At 31.1% G+C, this 19230-nt stretch overlaps 1 protein-coding gene across 7 annotated transcripts in view; it reads left to right on the top strand.

Moving 5' to 3' along the window:
- Positions 1 to 583: 583 nt before the first annotated feature.
- The window catches only part of LOC125067953 (furin-like protease 1), a 163959-nt gene continuing 145312 nt past the window's right edge, over positions 584 to 19230 (top strand). For 2 of the 7 annotated variants that reach the window (XM_047676888.1, XM_047676882.1), the window contains exons 1-2: positions 590 to 718; positions 3242 to 3536. In XM_047676888.1, the coding sequence (XP_047532844.1) occupies positions 3372 to 3536 (165 nt within the window). In that variant the 5' untranslated portion in view covers positions 590 to 718; positions 3242 to 3371. Of the gene's footprint in view, positions 719 to 767; positions 791 to 3241; positions 3537 to 19230 lie in introns of those variants that run through there. The other 5 variants (XM_047676884.1, XM_047676883.1, XM_047676887.1 and 2 more) reach the window with 5 other exon arrangements.

The following is a 19230-nucleotide window of genomic DNA, read 5'->3' as shown; positions in this document are numbered from 1 at the left end:
AGAATCCGTGAAAAAAGGATTTTGTATGTTTTCAATTTAAATTTGTATTACGTTTACGAGTATAATTCTTGTCTAGTAAATACTGACATAGTTATTATTAATATCATATCATGTCTATAATATGATAGGACTATAATAAATTTACCCTTGTCCATGTTTAATGGTAGGTAGAGATAGACACAATATGCTTGATGATATATGTATATGCCGGAAAAGGCCATCCTTTGTGAAAATGAACGAAATCAGGCAGCACACCGGTAAAGATTAATAATAGGTACCTATAATGTTTGAATAGGTATTTTAATTGCATACAAAATTATGTTAAGATGAACTAGTCATATTTAATTTGTTATTATGCGTTTTTTTTTTATCTTATAAATGTACTGTTTATTCACCAATGAAAAGTAATTGTTTCAAAATATATTAATTTTAAAGTCAAGGAAACTCAAAGGACCTATATAATAACTAAAATCCCTAAACGCAGGCAAACTTTCTAAAGGCTGGCAAACTCAGCGTCGCCTCGCGCTCCAATCGCGGCATCGGCCAGGCGAGGCGAGAGCAAGTGAAACGAAACAGTCAGCATCACGTGTACTAGCGTGGTGGACGTGTACCGCTCCGCTCCGCTGCGATATTCACGCGCTACTTGACAGTTGTGCCGTGTTCTATAATGACTGTAGTGTATTATTGTGAAACATAGTGGATGTTGCTTTGAGTTTGTGTACGTGCTTATGTCAATAACAATCTTATATTCATTAAACGTATTGCTATAAAGTGAGGCGGGATGAGAGAGGTGAACGCTCGTCACAGCGGCGCCGACTCTCACCGGCTACTATTGTCTAAGTGCCACGGAATCTTGGTCCTTCCCATCGAATTCCATTGATGAAACATCCGCCTCTCGATGTGGACTGCACGCGAAATACTTACATTGACGATTAGTCACAAAAACAAATTGTTTACCCAAGCCGCCAATGAGGCACAGATAAGATATAATATGTCTTGTCTCTATCGATAAATATTATGTCTATTGTTGTATCGTACAGAACATAATACGGCCAAGTGCCTATGCAAATATCCTTATATTTATGCGAGCTATTGCAGATAAAACAAACTAACTGTTCATATACTTCGTTATGTTATGTACGTATAATAAAAAAGGCATATTTTGATATAAAATCGTTTTGTTGTAAATATTTTTTATTATTTCATACTAAATAGTATAATAGTAACTTGACAACATATATATACGTATAAATGCAGTAGGTATATAATACAATATATTAATACCTACCTATTATTGTAAAAAGCTTCCAGTTAATATAAATTTTCGGAATATAATCATTATGTAAAAACATGAAATAATTTATTTACGGTGACAGCATAATTTAAATAATATTTTCATTAACACTCCATTGCTCTCAGCTCAGGGTAAATTATAATCTATTATAATTAACAAAGCTGATTCTGCAGGGAAGATATTAATTTAAATAATAAACGCCCGCTAAGTACACACATTTGAATATTGATAATAGGTATTTTTTTTTATTTTTTTAATAAACAATATGCATTTACAAATGATAACTTATTTACCTGACCCAATTCGAGGAACGTAAAACATTTTACGCATTTTTGTTTAACAATCACACCAGATATACCTACAACAAACAAAAGCCAAGGAATTCTCATTACTTTTTTTCGATTGGTGTTATTTTCCTTAAGGATTTTACATATAATATTGTACACATTCTGTAGGAACATATTTGTACGTAAATATTACAATTACATTTTATTTCATTCGGTTAAATAAACACATATCACTTCCAGTAGGCATCTAAGGCATTTATAAAACAAAATATTTTTTGATAAAAATATTTTAATTTCTTACCAAAGTTAATTATAGTCGAATAATATATCGATGTCGAAATCGTAATATGAGGCAAAAAAAATATTAAATTGTATTCTTTATTGAATCTCTGACTTTTCCAATTCGATAACGTTTAATATCTTTTATTGCTTTTCAATAGATACTAGAGTAACGATACTCCTTCTTATATTATACCGATTTCAACAAATAACAAATCTTTGGTGTATTCATTGATTGATAGATTGAGCCAGATACGATCACGAACAATTGAGTGCGCGTTAACATCGGGACAATGAACTCGGCCCTGTCGAAGGCTAGATTCATTACAATGAACACAACTAAACCTAATTCTGTTAGCGCTTAATCCTTTTGTTTCGGAATCGAATGTAGGTCAATATATTGTAATTGGACCGAAATAAGTCAAATATAACATTTTTTTATAATAAAAGTTACAAAAACGCCCATTTAAATGATGACTTGTTTATAAAAATGTTATTTTGTTAAGATTATGCGATGATTATGATCAACATTTGTTCTTAATAAAACATGCCGCTATAGAAAAATATGCAAATTGTAGATTTTCATTTAACGTTCACGCAAAAAATTAGCCACTCTAAAAGTATTTCATAAATAAAGAAAGTATATTTGATTAACGGAAGCACGTTGATAAGTTAATAAAGGCGAACCATAGAATGAGACTGATTTCCGCTCAAGGCTCCGTAGTCCTTGCTGTCTACTTGACCTGATTTCTGATACAATTCTTCTGTGATTTCACCAGAAGTCAGTTTTATAACGAAATATATCGTAATACAAAGCTACCGAGAATATAACAAAGTTTTTATTGTTTGTCTATATGTTAAAAGAAACTATTTCTGTCTGCTAATATTACTACGTATAGCATTTAAGTCGAGTTGTTCAAAATAAAACATTTCGTAGATAACATGAAACGACCAAAACATATCGCGTTAATATTATTTATTTAAAATTTATTGCCACTAACATATATTGAAGGTAATAAAATCACTATGATAAGAAGGCTATTCCTAATTATAAGTATTACGAGCACAGTTAAGTGTAACTACTCTATTCTTAAGTGTACTTCATATTATATTGTCCTTACTGTTTATTTCTTTCTGATAATTATGTAATCGTATAGTAACCAATATTTCGTAAGACCAATTAAAATAATACGATAAATCGCTTAAAACAACTATAATTATAATAAAACAACTAAAACGATGTTGGAGTTTATATAAACAGAATTATAACATACGACTCGTATCTAAATCCAATTATACCCAACAAAATTACCTGCTCTCTCACGGAGAAAAAACAAAATCTTTGAACAAAAACCGAAACTTTTTCTGTACCACTCAATAGATATAATTTCAGAACGCAAACTAAGGCAACGTCCTCTACGTTTGATTTTAGAATTCGAACCTTAGAAAAGAAACACTTTTAGTTGTGTGTGTGCCATGCTGACAAGTACTAGCTCGTGAGTGTGAGTGAGATGGCGCGGGGAGTAATAATATCCTTTGCCATCTTGGTGCCTTTGATGTCGCTGATAAAAGTCGCGTATGCGCATTTCACGCCAACATGGGCAGTTCATATACCTGCAGGGAAGGAGACAGCGGAGGCAGTGGCATTGGATCATGGTTTCGTCTATCTTGGAGAGGTATATATATATTTTATTAATTATAATTTAATAATTACGCTGAGCTAAATTGATAATTCAACGGCAAACGGCCGAGTGAGCTGGATGATCAGTTGCGACACTTGTTTCTGGCAAAAATAACGTTTAGTTGGAGAAGGATTTAAAGTATCGACACCTCTTGCTTTAATTAAATAAAGTTAAATTAATTGAAGCGTCCAAATAAACAATCAAGAAAACGGTAAACGTATTTGCCGTCTCACTTAATATCATTTACTTTATTAAATTGATCAAATTTCCAACTGATCTATATGAATAAATATGAAAACTATCCATCCAATTGTGATGAAACATTCGTGAGATGTTCTGCGTTCGTCCAAGAACCGAACCTCCTATATAAATATTAATATTCCTTCAACATTAACGTACTATGTGGATTCTTATTGTACCCGTGGCCTGGTAACTATTATATTATAAAAGTAATAGAAATAACATTTTGCAATACTTTTTATTTGCACAAAGTTTGTGTCCTCAGATGAAATTCAATTTAAATATCAATGACCGATCCGAAGGTCTTTTAATTGGATTTGTCGACAGTCCTTTGTTTAATACACGCTTTTTACATGTACCTACATTTTTACATTGACTTCGTACGTGTTCGTCGTAATCCAAGTTTTTCTATTTCCCATGTAATTTTCCGGAACATAAAATATTAATCTACTAACCAGAACAATATTAATTACTATTAATTGCTTAATAGAGTATCGTGGTCACTGGACACATGTTTTAATAAGACATCTTTTTATATTTATTATTATGATTATATATTAATAAACTCCTTCTATTGTATCTACACATACTATTCTTAATAGCTAGCTAATGCTTAATAGCATTATTCCTATTCTTAATATCTCACAACTATGTAAAAACAATGTACATTGCAAGTATTAGCTTTAATGGTCTTTGTATAGGCAGATAAGTATTATTTTTATTAAGGGATAAAAAAATCTAAAAAGCCATTTTTTTCTACAACTTTTTTGAATTCGTATAAAAATAGGGCCACTATATAAATATGAATACGTTGAAATGAACGTATCGAGTGATTAAACTTGAAAGCGACTGCGCAGTGTATCAAATGACCGCGTCGTCAAGACTGCAGTAAGATAAAATTAGTGAGTTATTTTGAGTAGACCGCATATGCTGCAAAGTCATGTAACAACAACGGATTTGAGGAAATGTTCCATTTAACGTCGCCGCCCACTTCGCTACAATTCATGTGTTGCCGACATCTTCATAAACACTGCCTAAATATGCAAATTATACGGAAAAGACATATTTTGAGTTAAAATATACCGTTATTGTTACGAGTTTGTTTTCAGAAATGTTTTGGTTGAGTTTCTTTATTATTATTATTAACTTCAAATTTTGTATAATTGAACATTACGAAAGCAACAGTTGCTTGTATTTAGTCTCTTGAAAACGCGATAGGAAACGTTAATACAACATAAGTTGTTCCTTAAATCTTCAAAACTAATTCGACTTCCATTTTAAGTGAGTCCCACCGCAAGAATTGGAGAGACAGAAATAAACAGGAAATTTAAGTGGGTAGACTTATTTATTTAACGTGACAACTTGAATTCATCTGTTTATAACACACTATTTTCGTGGTCGGTAAGGACAGCTTCTCAATACTTAATGTATTATAATGATAATATATTTTATTATCATTATAATACACCTGAAACTTAATATCAAAAAGGGCCTATGTGGAAAACTAATCATATAAACATACGATTAAACACTATTATACATATAAAGGCAAAGCAAAAGTTCTGATAATAATACGTCACTCATTATAAAAAATCTCTGATGTCACCTATACAAATACATATCTGTACTTCTATACTAACAATATAAATGCAAAAGTATCTCCGTCTGACTCTGTTACTCTTTCACAGCTATACCACTGAATCTAATTTGTTGGTATAGTATATAGATTTTTTATGGCTAATACCTGACAACCAAGCCTAAAACGCGAGCGAAGCTGCGTGCGATAACTACTAATCGTATTTGTGGTGTAAATAGTAGTTATATTGGATATAATTCTCTAAATACGTGAAGATTCTTTTGTGAATCAAAACATAGATCACGAGGTTCGCCTCATCTAAACATCGTATATCATTGTATACCCCATCTTTTATTCCAACAAAAGCGTTCAATGGAATACCTACATTAAAATTTTACTACGTTTTAGGTTAACAAACATACAAGGTAGTTTCGTCTATAAGTTTAATATAGATATATATAGTTTAAAGGTTATTCGTGATAAAGGTTTCATTGTTATATGGATTTTATTTATCAGTCATAATATATATTATTTTCCTTGTTTTAAAATAAGTTAGGTAAAATGTACGGCATTAGAAATAAAAAGTTATGTTATGTTAATTAGACTTTAAATTTATAAATTTAATTAATCCGTATACATTAATTATTTTTGTACCTTCACTTTACAGATATTCATTATAATATAATTCACTTCGAAACTCACTCGTAAAATGTTGATAATTGACTTACAGTGATATGCTATTTTGATATGCACGTAGCAAAATAGCAAAAATTGTAAATATTATGGTTAATGTTGCATATCACACTAAGATTTCACGCTCGTGTTCTGCGGTGAATTTCGAATTTCTTCTCGTAGAATATCTCTAAACTGGAGTGTTATATTTTTAAGAACTTTGTATCTCACTTGCAAAATTTTTGAAATCGATTTACGATACGCTGATTTGAGACTTGTATTTGTTATATATAATGATATTATTATAATTAATGTCGCATACAAATATACACAAACGTCAATCTACAAAATCTCTTTTAAATTTATTAATTTGCGGTTATCGGTAACGTAACGTCAAATCAACTCACCCCAATATCACGCGTTATTACTTGTAATCTCAATATCCAGCTTTTTAACTTTGGTCTAAACCGACGATATTTATAAAAACACTGTTTTTTTTTAAGAGCATGCAACTGTCAGCATCATTTAGTCTGAAAGCCGTAGTATGATAGTGAATAGTGAAGAGAATAGATGCTTTGATGCTGAGGCACAAAAGGATGTTGTCATTTTGCCATGGACATACTTTTTATAGTATAGTAGATAGTATGTCATATTACATCACCTTACGATCATTTATTTTTTATGTAAATTTAAATGTATATTCTCATTAATGTATCATAGTATTTGATAGTATTGTACGTATGTATCTATTTACGTGTAAATCTGAAGTGTGATTTTGTAACTAGGGAATTGTGTACAGGACAATGGTCTTGGTTAATGTGTGTATTTGTTCAGCATGGGTGGCCAAGCGGAGTGAGTTTAAACTATTATCTTATTCACCATGTCTCACATGAGTTGTTTATGTTTTTGGTCTTCGCGATCCGAATCCCTATTTGGAGTTTGGACACTCTTAATGTAGGTAAGGTAAAATTGGATAGATAGGGTAAAATAAGCGCTTTAATTTCCGGCCTCACTAATAAACGTATAACGGTTGAATAGTCATACATCAATTTGTTTCAGTCTGTCATCAATAATTTATTACGTTTATTAGTAATAGCCAATAAACAAAGGTCAAAAGCTAAGTTTTAATATGATTTTTTATTTAATTTTAAAAGTCATGTTTAAGTCTATACTAAAAACAAAAGCGGTTATACTAACAAATTCATTTTATCACTCACGCAATTTCTTTATCAACCGTTATCTTCGAAGTGTGTCAACTGTTTCACACTGATTAAAAACGTGACAATTTCTTTGTTTTTTTTTTATAAGTGCTATTAGTTTTACAGTTAAATACTCGTAAAATAATTATATGTTCTTTTCATTTTAGGTTCGCGGTATTGCTGTATATTTTACCGTATACGTATATTTTAAAACATTTAATATTTTAATATGATACAAATAAAACAAAAAACAAGTTTCTAATCTAAATAAAAACTTATTTATTCTCTCCCACAGACATTTCAGTTTACATTTTTGATGTCTCTTAATAATAAATGCAATTGTGTTCGAGAGGCAAGAACCTAAACTAGGTTGCCCTGTACTAAGGGTCTTCTTGCTCCCCAGATAAATAATATATATATGAATATATAACAAAGTCACTTCCACGTTTGTTGTAGTTTGCTCCGTTGTATTGTCTTTGCTTTCTAAATAAAGCGATTTTAAAGTTATTTTCACAAATAAAATATGATATAGTATATGTATATTTGAATATAAGTGTGAAAAAAAGGCGTGGCTTGCTCAAAGATTTATTAGTCCTGGGTCCCAATTCTTCTAATAACTGATTTAATCGTAATCGAACCAAAACGTAATCATTGCCGTTTAGTCTTTTTCTTCTAACAATACAGTTGCGGTTCGATCGAAGTTGGATCGTTTTAGACGGAACGTATCGTAACCGTTCTAAAATTGGTAGAATTGTCCTCCCAGTACGGTCGATAAGTCGCTTGACTGCTACTACAACTGACTTGGATACTGATTATATCATAATATTGATATATTGTTACAATATAAAAGGTCGACACCTATTTTTTTTCCAAAGCCATATCGCATACTGTAATAATAGATACCTCTTGTTTATAATAGGTATTATGAAAATAATGAAAATTGTAATGAGTAGGTATAATGATAAATGTTACCGATTGTTATTACAAGCGGATCGTAATGAGACCGTGATAAACTTGGCACCTAATTTGTTTTAAGCGCTGATATGAAATAAAAACGATTTCGCAATTATCTCGAAAATAACGTTTAATACGTTTAGTATTCATAATTTATATATTACTTTTAGCTAATATTCCATAGTTAAAGTAAAATTTTGATTTTATATTTTACAAATGATTTAGTTAGAATAAATTTTTGCATGTTTATAATAATTACCAATCCGAGATCGATGGCGACGGATGGTTTTAAACAGAAGACGTCTTCCTCTGTTGTAGTTTAAAACGGGCAAATAATTCCTGTTTATAACTCATCTCGTGCTCGGTGGTGGAGGATAAGATCTTCAAGAAACTTGCATGTGCCGAATGAAATTCTGTACATGTGTATGCAACAAGATGCACTGTAGCACCATGGTTATGGTTATTAGTGCAGCCTAGGACATACAGGATGTTAAATTACTTTTATACGATAATTACAATATTCACTTTATCATCTTGTCAAAAATATTTAATATTATATCTCATATATGTCATATCTCTAACAAGTCAATTGAAGATCAAAATGCCTTTAGTACAATATAAAGAAATAAGCTTAAGACCTTTCAGTAGGTACGAGAAAATGCCCGGGACAGAGAGAACATTTAACAAACATTTTATCAAAGAATTTCATTGAGTTTTTTTGTTCTAGAAATATTTTATTATTATACTTATTTCAAATGTTTGCAACTGTTATTTGATGTTATACAAATTCCTGTTACACATAGTAAAGCACTACTAGAAACTACAACACAGGCACAACTAACTTTAGGAACTAAGATGATATGTACCTTGTGTGTTACACTGGCTCACTCACCCTTCAATAAGAAACAACGATATTGAGTATGGTTGTTTGGCGGTAAGGTTTGTGATGAGTGATGGTACCTAACCAGACTTGCAAAAAATACTAAAACCAAGTTGAACTATAATAGATGCTGGATGTAATCTGAAAATAGAGGTTAAAAGAATGTTGACGTTACATAATGCACACCATCCCCAAAGTAATAAAGAGCTTTACGATGAGTTTTTATTAAAATTGAAAAAAATTAACTCTAATGGATCCACAGTCTGCATTCCTGGAAAATAAACTAATGGCCATTTTCATTTCTTAACTGTACATTACGGAAGACCGCTGCTCTTTTAATTTTAGCTGTTTCTCTAGGTCGCCTTTTTGTGTTTTTAGTATAATTAATATAGCAGCAATAATCTCATTTAATAATGGATGAATATAATCAGATTATATTACTATTTACTTTATAACAATTATAATAGTGAATTTCTTCACCTCTGATACTCAATTAATAAATACTGATATGATTTAGATAGATACAGATTGAAGCAAAAAGTAAGCTACACTAAAATAACTGCTTTAAACATGAGACAAATGTCTCATTAAGATTGATGACAGAATGATAGATTTCCCAATAAATAAAGTATCATACTATACATTTATTTGGACTTAACGTAACATAATTTCGCCGAAATAAAATTACAATTGAAATGACATAATTTGTCAGGCTGATTAAACTAGACGTAGTTTATATTCATAGAAAAGATTAAAATAATGTAAATACTATTGCTGTTGAATTAGATGAATATGATAGGAAGAGAATTTAAATAATTATTGAATCGATTCCCCAAACAAATTTATTTTTGATAGCGTTGGTAAGTGTGATTGTAAGAGGTCACCACTTCCTATGTACATTGACGTGGTAAGAAATTTAGCCATTCGTTACATCGCCAATGCGCTACCAACCTTGGGAACTAAGTTGTTACGTCACTTGTATAGTTACACTGACTCACTCACACTTCAAACATACAACAATACTTAGTATTGGTACTTGGTTATAGAATATATGATGGGTGGCCATGGGTGGATATACGGACTTGCACGAAGCCCTATTACCGAATATACTCTAGTTAACATTTTATTTATTTTAAAAAACTAAAAATATGGTCCAATGAAGACCGAAAAATAAATTGCAGTAGTGTAAAATTGTCTGAAAATAAGTCAGTTCTTGAGAATTATACAGGTAATGGTATAAGCACCTGAAAATTTTTGAAATGTTTACACAAATATCATGAGATATGCGTTTCATGCGCTAAATATTTGGAGAATATAATATTTTTACCTATGTATCTTGATTACAATGTATCTGTGAGAACAGACTCGACTGTGAATGTCAGAAAGTGATATGCAATAAAATTACGAGTATAATCCTTAAACCCTTCACATTTTTTGCTATCCGAGTCAAATTATCGTGTCACCGTAATTCGATTTCCGATTTTTTTACTGAGCATCGAGTGTCAAATTGGTTTTTAATAGAATATGTACATATTTGCTAGATTTGCATGGAGTATGGTCTAGTGATTGCTACATATTGGTTATACGAATATATTAATCGAAATACTCTCTGTAGGTTCAGCCTATTGTGTGCCTATCGTAATCTCGCATCTGGTCGTAGTTCACCATAAATTGTTATGTTTTTATCATAAATTTATGGTCGTATATAATAACGTAGAAACGTCATGTAAATTGTTTTAGAAAAAAATTCGGAGCAATCTAAAATGTAAGGTAAGCACAAAGAGACATCGTTGGCATCGTCGCTCGGAATAAGAGACGTTCATCGTAGTTCAAATAACAAGCACAGAACGGCGCCGTGCCCCTTTCTTTGTAGATTATCCGCATATGCTGATAAATATTATTTCAACTGTACCAAATGACTCGCAAATTTTTTCGAAAAGTACATCGGGTAAATCAAAGAATAATTATATCGATGTTACTAAATGTAACATAGATATAATTACTATTTACATTACTCATCGACAAAAGTGATTACTGATATGTATAAATGTTTATAAAAGTCGGCCAATAACACGATTTATTAGACCTGACCTGACCTGACCGGCCATCTGATATCCTCCGAATTACTCACAGTGATCAATTTTCAGGAATACTTAAAAGCATAGTAGATATTATAATGTGTGTTCATAACTATAGTCACATGGAACGTCAATACAATACGACCTAAGAAAGATAAGGTTAATGATCATCGGCTTTTTTGTTATCTGATTTACCTAAGTGTAACAAAGTATACCCTATCTCCAGGCAGAAGCTAAGTACACTAATTCCTAGAGATAATTTATTATTACTCTTCAATTTCAATGTACCATTGTAACTGAGATTATTGTGTTTAGTTTTGTTCTCCATTATGTTTTTACTGATATGACCGGACGCAAAGTCGTCAAAATTGTCGGCAAAATGCCAAAATGCGTTGGCGCCGCGATACGGAGAATGACCTGAGCTTGCAGTAAGTGTGTCGTTGTCTTGAAATTATATTTACGTAGGTACGCAATATATTATGACCAGGTACCTATTAGTTTCCTTTATAGTGTCTTCGAAATTGCTTAAACTTATGATTCTTTCATATTTAATGCGGTTACCATTGAACTATTCGTAAGTAATTGTTAATTAAAGCAGTCGTTAGAAACTGCCATTATACGATCATTTGTTGTCTAACAAACAAAAGCGGTGACAAATCGAAAGCCTAACTAAGGAATAGTTTGAGAGGATTGTAAAATTGAAAAAGCAATTGTGAGAGATTCTCAAACAATGAGCGTCGGTTCGGAATGAGATTCCGTTTTCTTTCGAATCCATTCTGCAGTCGAAAGGGGAGGGCGGGTTCGCGACTGTCTTTTGTGAGGGGCAATCGTCGTCGGCTTAAACGGTCTCCCTTGCCTCAGAACGAGGGTGTATAGGGGTTCAAGAAGGGGGTACCTGCTTTGTGTGTCGGCGGCTTTATCATCCACCAGCCACAAACATTCTGCCGGCTGGCCTTTGCTAAACCGATTTCATTAATTTGGCTTATGTTCCATCTATAGTTTGTGATAGCAATGAATTTAGAAGGACGTTATTATACCTCGCCCATATTGTTCGTATTATACTTAAACGTTTCGTATTTGATTTTTGTATGTCTAATGTTAAAGAAGAATTGTTTTGTAAATTTGTACAACAAAATGTACTTAGGAATATCATCATATTATTTGTATGGATGTCGATGTCTTTATGAAACAAGCACTTCTTTCATCTTGCAAAGAGGATTACAGTTCCACTCGGCTCGATTTGATACGTTGTCAGAGGATGACATGGAAAGGAAATAAGTTAATTGAGATGCGAGAAAATTAAAACTGTTTTGCATTTAGCACAATAAAAAAATAAATTATTTTACATACACATTTTTTAAAAAAAGTAACTAATTTTAATCTTATGAAATATTTAGAGACATTTTCATAAAGAGATTCTATCTCGTTCCATTGTTTTGGAACAATCATCGAGATTAATAAAAATTAAGGGAAGGCGCCTTAGATAACTATAATTTTAAAGTTGAGTACATTGCCTTCGGAATTTGTGTCAGCGTCCTTTTGATAGGTATGATTAATAAATTGTTTGGATTATTGGCTTAACCGAGGCAAATCAATGTTGTTTAAAATATCTTTAATACAATCTATATATTGTACCTTTGTACCTTGTTTTGTCTCTTTGTCAGTCTGTTCGTTTATTTGTTACTTTTCCGCGGTAAAACCACTGAACTAAATTTGATAAAACTTGGCATGAAGCAATATCGAACCTTTCTTCTTTCTTAAAATACTAAAACCTGACGATCAACACGTAAAGCACGAACACGAGCGAAGCCGCGGTCGACCGTCGTTCGGTTAGTTTTTATACTTGAACATCTAAATTGTGTAAATATATCCTTATGCTCATGCATTGAAAGAAAATATTTTAAATGATATGCTACCAATATATCGAATATATGCAATACCAGTTGTATAATAAAAACTGGTCTTCTTTCCTATTGCTCTCTATCTTAAATTCGTTGACCCAACAAATTGCCGTCTTACAAGTAGTTAGACTGATCCATTTATTTGCGTTTAGAAGACCTTCTTATGTTATGCAAACGATATTTGGGTTTGGGGACTGATACTGAATTGTCAATTCAAAAAGGGTCAAAATGATTCCGTTATGGCTTTCTACAGAAGCTGGCCTTGTGTATAAGAAAGGTTCAAGAATGTCATCGATTTTTTAATATATGTTGTATTAATAAAACCATAGAGTTAGAAAATTCTAGTGATCATACATTTTTATTCAGGTTATTAACTTGAGATGAATTTAAAAAACTTGTACATTTAAGCGATAAAGTTTATAAACATTTTTTTTTTTATTTCAGTCGACTCCTGCGTTAGTTCGTAGTTCGTTTCGCGATTTTATCTCGAGAACAAAATTGGAATTAAAACTCTGATAAAGAAAACCATTAATTCTGCAAACTTTTGGAATTTCCATTGACTCTTACGTTCTGCTTACTTGCTATGCGGTTTCGCAAAGTTCCAATGTCTTCGTGATACGTATCATAAAGTTATCTTACTTGTCGAACTATTTTATTATATCTGTAAAATTATATCGAATGTACATATATTATAACTTTAAAAGAAAATAATATTTAAATTAACTGTTAATATGCATTATTAAAACACTTTAATTTTGTCATATGTTCTAAATTTTTGTAGTATTTGCATGATGCATATTTTCTACATTATTGAAGCAAAATACTAATATGCTTAGGTATATTGCGGTTAAGTTTTAGTAACACGTATAGAGTTTATTCAATACACGACATGGATGCAAATCATCAAAGAACTTGTCATCAGCCTGAGCACTTAGCAACCGTTTAAGCTATTATTAATCCCGAACAAAGCAAAACATAATGACATGAAGCTGACGTAGTAATAAGAAGCTAGTCATGTTATTAGCATGTTAGGGACCGATTATGCGTAGATAATAAAGGTTGTCCGATATTCGAGATGAAAAAAAAAACTTGTACCTGAAGTTGTCCTAATGAAGGTCGCTGTTGGGAACGGACATTATTATTACTGCAGTAAGGCTTATCACGTTATATTACCTCGACGAAGGTACAAAATTTTGTTTAAGACTGTCATTAGTGATAAAGATTAAATAGTTTCTACTCGAGTTTTTATTTGAGTCATTAATTTCTGCTCGAAGGCTTGTGTTTTTTTTTTGTTTCGCAAAAGCAATTTTTTAAATATAGGACAAGTTCTTTGTTGTTCTTTAAGGTACATGTGAATATTTAATAGGGTATGTTCGGCTAATTTGTTTGCGTAAAGTATTATAAATCTTCGTTCAAGTTTGTAATTTGTTGTATGCTTCCCGCGGCTAAAGTTTCTGAGTAAATTAATTTAATAATAAAGCTCCTATCCTTACTTGTTCATTGGTAAATAATAATTAGATTATTAATGTATTATGTAAAATAACTTCAGGAAATAAATTATATGGAGTCGTAACAATTGATATACTATAAGACCAAACTTCTCAATGTATTGTGAGTATTTTCACATAAATACATATTGATATTGTATTATCTATAATAATTAAAAGAACAAACAAAGTGGTCGGGTACTATTGCACTATTTATAGGACAATATGATTGCTTTCATTAAAGCTATTGAGATAAGAAAATAGTGGAGAGATGTTTTATACGCCGCTTCAATGTTGTTTATTTTTAACTGAACAGCAATACAAAACAAACACGACATTCCTGAGGAATTATGGTGCAATTAGAGTTGCTAATCGTTTGAAATGTGCCTTTGCAATCTGTATTTAAAGACTGGACGACAGACATTTACTGAAAACGAATAAGCTTTGCTATTAAGGGTTCTGTATGATTTATTACAAACGGTTCATTATTTAGTGACGATAATTACTTATTAGCTACAAATCATCTTATAAAATTATTACTATAATAACTATTGCTTATCGAGATACATTATATAAATGTAAAATATAAACTAAGGAAATATGTATAATACATACCTACATTACAGGTATGTAGGTATTTACATTAATAGTCTAGTATTTTCTTTTTAAAGTGTAAAGTTGTTTTAATTTAGTATGAAATCAAAATTATTTTTATAAAAAATATTTTATTTTTCAAAATCAAATGATGAAATAGAGAATAATTGCCGTACAATGAAGTCTGTTATAATTGCAACATTTTCTGATGTTAGCATTTAAAATAAGGTGCCTAGAAAGTGACCCTATCGATGAGACAGGAAGGCGAAAAAAAATTATAGTGTATATTCTCAGCTCGTGCGACCGCGGTAGGTCGCACGCCGACTTCATAATAAGTCCATTTGAATCCGTCCGTCTTTTATTTGCTCCGCTCGGCCCGCTCAGTCGGTTTAATTCTTTCTTTTTTAGTAACTTGTACTGAGGATTTTGTTTTTATCTTTATCGGTATATTCTTCATTTATACCTCATTTATATTTGATCTTCAAAGTATAATTGTTCAGAGTAATTTTAATACGATTACACTAAAACTTTTAATGAGAGCAGTTGTCAAGTTGTGTATATTTACATGATAAATTAATATACTTTTTATACAACGATTATTCAGTTATATTTATAGCCTTTAAATTTTTCTACTGCTCTTATCTCTCCTTTTGAGAAATGTTTCATATATTCATCCTGCACATAATGCAGCGGTGATGAAAAACTATTTTACAGAACACACATACACAAATGAAGCATATGGTAATTCGGTGATGCTTACCCGGTTGAAACCCTTGGGCTAAGATTTTCATGTTCTAACCGTGTCGTCTTGGCTCTTTATTTAATTTATCATATTTCATATTAAGTCCTGGATTTATTAAATTATGAAGTTTCAAATAAGTCAGCACCGAATTTGTTTTTTTTAACGGTTAAAAATATTTTCAGCTCTCTTTAATGCTTATCGACTTGTGCTGTTTATTTGTAAACAAACTCTACGTTCGATCATGTACACCGAACGTCGAGTTTATATGAGAGTGCGTGTAGTGTATGTAAATATTTGATTTTGAAAAATAAAATATTTTTTAGATACAGAATATTGATTTCATACAAAATTAAAACAACTTTACACTACAACAAATTTATAGTTACCTACATTCCTTTATCTAAAGCCAGGAACACACACATATATATATATACCTATATTTTCAAGATTTTTTTAACAATTTCAACCTGAGTTATGATATAGAAGAAGTTTCATATAGTATGATAATCTTAATAGAAATTATGCTTACACTAGCAGCTCGACCCGACTTCACTTAGGAATAATTAAGGCGTTACTCCATTATTATTTAGTATAGCGAGTGACTGCATGAAATCACTGTACGTGGTGCGCATAAGGATGGTGTCAATATCCGATACAACAAGAAAAATACATTTGAAAATGATGATGTTTAAATTTGATTTGACGTCATGCTTCCTTTGAATAACAATAACAGTAATACCCTCATATAATCAGTAAGTATTGAGTCCGGTAATATATTCGATATTGTACTACTTATATGTCTAAGTGCACTTCCCAAGTCATTTTTTAGCCCATTTCATCATAAAAGAGGTTTCAATTTCGGATTTGTTGTTTTTTTTGCGTTCCTTTGATAATTGATTTGCTATCGGTTAGCTCCGATTGCTGTTCCATTTTAATTTGATAAAATCTGAACATAAACATTTTAATCCCTAAAATAATAGTAGAAGTTTGGTGAATCTGTATATTACTGAATCTATCGATCACAAGTCCGTGCAAATGAGAGTGCATATCTATTCCTTCATAACGAAAAATCAGACGTAAAAATAAGCAATACATAAATTTACTTTATAGTTATTTTGTCTTTCGTGTGATATAATATCTGTTTAGTATATTTTACAAAACCTTTAAATACCCGATTAATTCGGACTCTGCTTTTTAAATATTCAAGGCAAACATAGTTGGTTAATGTGCTCTTAAGTCTCCGATTTAGTTTGTTCCATTCATCTCGTTTTATCCTCAGTTACTCTCGTCTATCATTTTATCTCTCTCTTTTCTCTCACTTTTACTTTAAAGTCATCTATATTCATACCAAAAATTTTTCTTACATGTCTTTTTACTATGTTTAATAAATATAATAAAAGGTTATTTAAAAATAGGAAAAAAATTAACATTAAAAATAAAAAAACCCGATTATTTGTGTGTATATATTGTGTATGTTCCGTGTATATATTAATTCTAATAAATCATATTATGCATACAAACTATTAAATATTTAAATTCTACGATATAAGAGCACGCTGTTCAATATAAGGTAACTAAGGCATTTACATATCAAATTCAGCTATAAAATACATGCGAAATATGTAAAAAGAATCAACCATGAACAGAGATTAAAACGATTTCATTTATTTAACATAACTATTTTGTGGATTATAATGTAATAATTTTGTTAAATGAAGTATATTCTACCTAATTAACTTTATCGCCTTCTATGTTGTGGTTAGTATTATTACATCACAAATAATATTGTTTTGATTGCGGGTTATGCGCTTGATCTACATGATTAATTTATTTTTTGATGATTCTGTACCTAGCTGATAATACTAGCTTTTATTTTCTACGGAGATTCATTCATTCATAATCTTTATGATATCTATGTTTTTATGATCAGCCAATAATTAAATATCTACTAAAAGTCAAAGTATATGCCGAGTAAACTATGTCACGTAACCGTATTCTGGATTGGACGTATTCCAAAGTAGACACATACCGTGGTGATATTGTATCTTATTATAACATAATAAAGTACAAGCTGCTCGTCCCGACTGCGCTCAGCTATATGACAGATTCTGTCATGCACGATATTGCTCCTATTGGACGTAGCGTGATCGTATATAGCCTTCCTTGATAAATGACATATCTAAAACTGAAATTATTTCTCAAATCTGACCAATAGTTTTGAGATAAGTGCGATCAACTGAACAAAAAATCTTCAGCTTTCTAATATTGTTATAGATTGAGATTATAAATAGCATAATTTATTTGTAATTACAATGAGATGCCGGTATTTGAATTACAATTCATAACAATAACAATTTTGTTTGTTGTTCGTTCGGTACAGGCAGCAGACGTCTTTGGACTTATTCACGACCTAGATGTTTTATAGCACGTGATAAAATGTTTTAGATATTCTGTTTAACTTTAAATTCTTCTAGTATGCATTAATTTATGCTGAAACACATTTCAATATTAATAGCAAAACCTTAAAAGATCGAATTATTGCTTATGTTATAGTTTAAAATCATACAAAAAAGTATTTCGTTCGATGATCTGATGTCGCTTAATTTAAATACAATTGCTGTAAAGTTGCTAAGTTTTGCAATGAGTACGAAATTTATTGACCGTGTTTAAAAATAATAAAAGTATCTGACTCTGCAAAAAATATATTTGAAAGCCTACATATGCGATAAAGTCGAGCGCGTGACCGCAATGAGATAAGACAGCATGAAGAACGGCATTTAAAAGTTGGTTGCGATTTACGCTAACGTTTTAAATGTCTTTTCTGAGACGACAGTTGCAATTTGTCGTGCACTCGTTTGTTGGGAATTATCAAGCCCGTTTGTCAAGTTTTTAGTTGTCTTAACGTTCTAAGATTAACAACACAGAATTAACGGCCCTACCCTTAGTTACTCGGTTAAAAACAAGCTAAATCTGTCAACAAAAACGTATTGTATTTAGTTAAAATTTTATTTCTATTAAATGAATTATTGTGTTTGTCTGTTTGGTAAAGTGGTTAGTGATTCAATTGGATTCGCCTTTTGAAGTACAAATTCAATTCTTTATGCATGAGAGCACTCTTCGTTTCTAATCCCTTAGGGATTGAATTTGGTAAAATCCTTCTTTTGTGGTTGCTTAGGATTTAATGGGGCGGCGACCGCGCCCTCATAAATTTCAGTTTTGCTCAGAGTAAAACTTTATTTGAAAACTCTGTATATTTTAATAGCTAAAGAAAATATATCACGAATGAGATTGAAACAAGTTGTTCACTTAACAAAGTTATAAACTTGACGTTTTTAAGTTTTTAAGATAAATGTGTCTATATTTGT

The sequence above is a fragment of the Vanessa atalanta genome, chromosome 12 (genome assembly GCF_905147765.1).
Source record: "Vanessa atalanta chromosome 12, ilVanAtal1.2, whole genome shotgun sequence".
In the NCBI taxonomy this organism is placed as follows: Eukaryota; Metazoa; Arthropoda; class Insecta; order Lepidoptera; family Nymphalidae; genus Vanessa; species Vanessa atalanta.
Note: the sequence above shows the minus strand (reverse complement) of the source record. Positions and strands in the feature narration are given on the sequence as shown.